At 31.8% G+C, this 6,384-nt stretch overlaps 1 protein-coding gene across 1 annotated transcript in view; it reads left to right on the top strand.

Annotated features, from left to right (window-relative positions):
- The first annotated feature begins 1,294 nt into the window (after nucleotides 1-1,294).
- Nucleotides 1,295-6,384, top strand: part of LOC106106737 (glucose dehydrogenase [FAD, quinone]-like) — a 12,472-nt gene continuing 7,382 nt past the window's right edge. Inside the window, exons 1-4 of the mRNA XM_013287386.1 lie at nucleotides 1,295-1,424; nucleotides 4,564-4,611; nucleotides 4,803-5,045; nucleotides 5,745-5,916. Coding sequence (XP_013142840.1) covers nucleotides 4,594-4,611; nucleotides 4,803-5,045; nucleotides 5,745-5,916 — 433 coding nt within the window. The 5' untranslated portion in view covers nucleotides 1,295-1,424; nucleotides 4,564-4,593. The remainder of the gene's footprint in view (nucleotides 1,425-4,563; nucleotides 4,612-4,802; nucleotides 5,046-5,744; nucleotides 5,917-6,384) is intronic.

Here is a 6,384-nt window from a genome sequence, read left to right on the forward strand (position 1 = left end):
GTGTGTTTTGTTTTGTTTTTAGTGCATTTTGTTTTGTTTTTAGTGTATTTTGTTTGGAAGTCGGTTTTGTTTTTTTATTAAAAAGTTTTTTTCGTGTTCATACATGGTTTATCTACAAAATAAAGGCTATTCCAAAAATTAGGAAACATCCCATTGCAAATGCGTTGCCTACCCTTAATCTACGGAGGACACGCACATAAAGAGGATTTTTTCCTCTTCCAATGCGTGTCCTCCACTGTCAAATCTATTTTCCTTTCCATCCTTTCTTCTTAAGCAAAAGATGAAAAAGGAAAAGATCTAAAATTAGTCCTTCGGCACCACACTCATCAGGCGAAACGCGGAATTGTTCTTCACGCCTGTCTTCTGTGTGGTTGTTGCATCACATAAGGCGAGCCCTACAGTGCGAAGATGTGAAAGAGGACTCTATGGTTCATGGTGCAGTTTATTAAACAGTAAAGTGCCAATTTTGGTATACTATCGACCGTCATCCGCTTCTCTTCGAAAGCTTAGCTGTATCCAAAAATTTCACGATGACGAGACAAAAAAATCGATCGTTTTATTATTATTAGGGTAATTCAGTTATAGAAGCTAGATTTTTATAGATCGTTTTAATTAATTATTAGATCGACTTAACTCATAAATTATTGCCAATAAACCTTGTTTTTATTCCTTTTCGTCATAAATATGTCCAGAAAATTTAAAAAGAAATCAAGGTCAAATTCATTAATGCTTTATCGAAGTTAGACTTTATTTGAGCAATTAAACATATTTTTTTCTCGATGAGGGAAGCAAGAATCAAGAATTTTATAACTTCTAAGTAACGCAAAAGTTTTAATCATCCAAAGTTAGAGGATAGGAATCGATTCCTGTCATATTTTTAATCTTTGTTTTTTATTACGACGTATTGTAAATCATGTGGTTATGTAGTGTAGAGTTACCATCTTTTGATCTTTAGATATTATTGTTTATATAAAAAAGTTTGTTATAGTGTAATTCATAAAAGATACTAGTGATCATACGTTTTTACATTTTATGGTTTCTCGTAATTTCTAAAAATAATGTCAATAACTGCTTTACGGCGGATTGCGATGAACGCTTCATAAATGTTACATTTTCGACATATTTTAATAATTTATTAATAAAACATGCTCTAAAAATTGACTTATTGCACAATTGAAATAAAAAAACACCCTTGTCGACTACCTGTTCCTTGTAAACGGCGAAATACTTTTATTTTTTAATTAAATATACAATCTTTGCCGGCCAGTTACACCTCGTAACGCATCACTGTTACCAGGCTTTTGTGTTAAATTGACAAGCAATATTTAAATAATTGCATTCAATTTTGCAATGTCTACTGTATCTAATTAAATTAAAAAAAGGCTATAAGCCAAAGATAAATTTTTTATACCTTTTTTATAGTAGTAAGTGTTTTTTTTTAATTTCCTGTGATAGTGCAGTTTTTAGTACTATGTTAATATTATTAGTGATGTGAAATTGACAAAAATATGCGTGAAAGATAAACAATTTTTTTTCTATAAAAATAAATAGACTAAGTTATAAATTTTTATTGGTTTATAGTTTTATTGTAAAAATAATTTTAACTTGTATTTCTTTGTTGTTGAAATAATAAGATAAAATACATTTATGAAACAAAATTTGAGATGATGATAATAAATTTGCTTTAGATTCTATTCAAATTTACTTAAGTAGTGTATGCTAATTATAAAAAAAAACTTTTCATGATTATGAGATTTTATTTTGAATCGTAGAATTTTATTTAAAAAAATTATTAACTATTATCCAACTGAATATTATTGTATTTTGAAAACAGAATTGGTGTGAAAAATAAAATAAGAACCACCAGTTGTACCTCACTAGAGCACTTATTAACAAGCTTACTAGCTAATTTAATTATTTCCAAATCCTCGTTACATATAAAATACAATGAACGTCGTAATGTTTTCGAAGTTTTTTTTTACGAAACAGGTAAGTCTTACAACGAACTATCCAAAAAAATACCTTTGTTTTTCCATGCATATCTTTTATTTTGCTTAATTTAAAATTGTAACGTCAAAATTTTTGACTTAAATAATTAACTGAGACCGTATACTCGTATAATTCGGTTATATTGGGGGTTGACAGAAAAATAACTTCTAAAGGGATTCTTGTTTTTCTTTTACTAGCAAGCTAGTTAAGTTAAACACTTAATTACATTTTATAGGCTAGAACTGAGGATTACAATTCGCAATCAAAATCTATCCATGACCTAAAAATTAATAGATTGTTACAAAATTCGTAGTTTTGAAAGGCGTCTGGCAGCGTTGCCCGTAAATTGAACGGCCGCTAAAATTCATTAAAACCGCAATGAATGTATCAAAATGAAGTTCTTTGTTTAATTATAATTAACTTTTGTCCGCGACTCCGTCCGCTTTAATTTAAAATAACGAAACTAAGCGGCCTATGTGTTCTCCCAGACTATCTTCTACCTCTATGTAAAATTTCATAGAAATCCGTTCAGCCACTTCTGCTACAAAATCCAGCCATCCATCTAAACTTTCGCATTTACAATATTATTATTTTCTTTAAGTATTAGATTTTTTTTGTTAATTTATAATACTAATAATTCCTTTAACCATTCCAACTAAGCTCTAGGCTTGTGCTAGGATATGGTTTACCACAATAGTCAAATGGCGGGATTCGAACCCTCGACCGCAAGATCGGTAGTCCGTACCCCGAACCATTAGGCTATTGGCGCTTATTTTTTATTTTTATTATTAATTAAGTAAAATTAACGTTTTTTTGCTTTATTTTCAAGGTATTTATTTAATTTACTTAATTCATAGTTTGCGTCATGCACATCACTTGATAATCAAGCAAACATCGAAGGAAAAAACGTCAATGGATTCGGAAGCTTTAATAATAAGTGAAACTAGCGTAATATTAAATAGAATTTTACATATTAATTACTACAATCACCCTTTGAATAATCTTTAGTTATAAAGTACAGAGTTTACTGCTTCCCAAAATGCCAACATTGTAAAACAAGAATTAACAAAATTGCTCAACATTCATTAAAATAAACCTCTACACCAGTGATTCTCAATCACTGTGCCACGTCACTTTTGCCGCCAAATATTGCATATACTCGTATCTGTCATAGACTATTTATGCAGTGTTTAGTAAGTAAATAATTTTTATATTTATCTTTGTGTGCTGCCAAATTTTGCATATCACTGTCATAGACTAGTTATGTAGTGAGTTGTAGTAAGTAAATAATTTTTATATTTTTCTCTGAGTTCCGCCAAATTTTGCATATCTCTGTAATAGACTAGTTATGCAGTAAGTTGTAGTAACTAAATAATTTTTATATTTTTATTTGTGTGCCGCCAAATTTTGAAACCGTGAAATATGTGCCGCAACAAAAAAAAGGTTGAGAATCACTGCTCTACGCGATAGATCGTCGGTTGCATCAATAATGTAAACATGCATAAATGCAAATTATATTACACGATTATACAAATACGCACTATTATACAAATTGTATATTTGTTACGTAAAAACGAATACGTCAATTTTATCTCATACGTTTTTACTGCACTACTTCACATTTATGGCTTGCAATAGTTATTTTATATTTTCAAAGAAAATCTCCGACGCTCTCAAATTTGCTTTCGTCTAATACATACGAGTAAAAAACAAAAAGCTAAAGTAATGATCGCACCCGGAACCAAAATCTATGACGCATATAAATTTCTTGCGATAAGTAATGATGTTCCTAGCCTAGCTGATCATTACAGTAAAATACAAATTATCCATAAGTTGAACTATATTTATCACGCTACTTTACTTGTTAATATTTTAAATTATTTTGCTGTTTACATTGCGATTTTTGAATACATAGTATTAACATTTGCGATACATTTCGTGCGTATTTAATTTTTGTAGTGTCATTCGATTTGAAAAATGAAGACTGTCGGGATTGTTGATTTTAAATTATGTATGTTATTTACTATTTATAGAAAAATCATCTAAGTTTCTACTAGCATTGGAAGAAATATGAACAAGATAAATGCGTTTTAATGACACTTAACTATCAATTACTGTTACACTTACCTCACATACGATTTTGAACATATTGACAAAATGTATTATTTGTATATAAAGTACTAGATGTTGCTCGCGACTTCACCAGCGTGGAATTAAAAAAAAACATAGCCTATGTTACTCACTGATAACATAGCTTTTAAATGGTGTAAGAATTTTTGAAATCGGTCCAGTAGTTTTTGAGTTATTTCAATACATACAAAAATACAAACTTTTCATCTTTATAATAATAGTATAGATGACATAACTGCACTATCCTCAAACGTTCACTAGAATCCTGTTTAACACGACATATATAAACAAGTTGTACAAAACAATATAATACTAACATTTTAGTGATTGATTGAATACGAAAGTTCCTAATTGTCGTGATGTTCCTAGTTTTATTGTAAACAGAAAAGTAACTGAAAAAAAATTTCACCTTTTTTTTAATTTCCTTCAATCGTTCACTTTCAGGATTAAGACGTGTAAATCGGCAACTTCAAGATGATACTGGCACCGCAGGTAAACGATAAAAAAGTTTTTATAATGGCCCTTACCATCTTCTCATTATAACTAATATAAAGCATGAAGGAACTTACTCTATCAATACAAGAAGAACATAATTCACGCCCGTAACTTAAAATTAAGCAGAGATTAACTAAATATAAAACACAATCTGCTACAGTTCATTTTTAAACATATATATTTCTCAGGCATGTTCCTGCCCATTACTAGAGAATGGTATCTCGCTTGTTAACTCAACGGTCTGCAATGGCGCGGTATTATTCATGGTGATGCTGGAGGCGTACCTGCGAGGTCGTTGCGATATCGCCACCCCTTGCAGTAGAATAGACCCGGTGGACAAAGTAGACGAAGCTTATGATTTTATTGTGGTGGGGTCTGGTTCAGCGGGATCTATTGTTGCTGGGAGATTGAGTGAAATAGAACATTTTAAGGTAACCCAATAAATACCTAGGTATAACGTAATATACCTTTTTTCTTAACAGATAAGACGGCAATATTTTATTTTTAATTCGAATAATGTATTGGCATTTGATTTATGTTCTTTTACGTAATGCTATTAGAATATTTTTGATCAGTTTTTTTTTTATAAAATTGCCTCAGATTCATGGAATAATTTATCCTCAGTTTATAACAAATTAGCTGTTGTTCCCGACTTCATTCACTCACTGATAGCGTAGCTTTTTAATCGTGAAAGAGTTTTTGACGTCGGTCCAGTAGTTTTGCGTTATTTCAATACATACAAAAATACATACAATACATACATTTTGTGGTGCCGGAGGCCCAATTCAAGTCCCTTTATCTTTACCACCCTTTTCTTATAAGAGGAGAATGGGAAGGGGAAGTGGATTTGACGGTGGAGGAAATGCATAGGAAGGGGAAATATCCTCTTTATGTGCGTCTCCTCCTCCGTCGGATAAGGGTACGCAACGCATCTGCAACTGCGGATGTCTATGGTCTATGGTCGCTTCGTCATTTTGGCGGATTCAGGTGGCCGCTTGCTCGTTTTCCACCTTATGTTATAAAAAAAAATGCAGATCTTTTCTCTTTATAATATCAGTATAGATAGAACTATAACTTATGGGTTTTCAACGTTACTATAGAAATGTTTACAATCGTTTTCTTTAATACAGGTTTTATTATTAGAAGCCGGTGGTGAGGAGCCGATTGGGGCGAGACCTCCGTGTTTCTATCGGAACTTTTGGCAGAATCAGGACATCGACTGGTCGTATCGCACCGCACCGGGAAATTACTGCCTCGATCAGAAAGGGAAAGGATGCTCTTGGCCCAGAGGGAAAGTAATCGGTAAGTTTTATCATTAATTCAAAGGTCAATAGACATCCCTTTTAGTTAGTTTACTTTAACAGCAAGATTTTATAGTAAAACACGCACACCTTTGAGTAAACTATCGCACATCTGTTGTGCGATTGTTTCGCAGCCAATTCCACTGTTTTGTTCCACAATTAAAAGCTGAATAGTGTGTGCATATAAGTTCATAGGAATCAAGGCGAGATTAAACAGTTGTGGAATAGTGTTTAACTTGTTACCGACAGCGCGGCAGCCAAAAATACAAAACACTTATTATTAACCTAACATATCTTTATTGAAAACTTATTTACACGAAAAATATATAAAAACTTAAAACTCTCTTGATTACATCTTGACTTCTTCTCTTATATATATTCTTTTACAAACGATTATTGCCTTGGTGGCCAGTATGCAACCTCTTTGGCTGTATAAATACTGCTTGTCAGCCAAAGAGGTTGTATTTTG

Source organism: Papilio polytes, unplaced genomic scaffold (genome assembly GCF_000836215.1).
Source record: "Papilio polytes unplaced genomic scaffold, Ppol_1.0 DF824269.1, whole genome shotgun sequence".
Taxonomy (NCBI): domain Eukaryota; kingdom Metazoa; phylum Arthropoda; class Insecta; order Lepidoptera; family Papilionidae; genus Papilio; species Papilio polytes.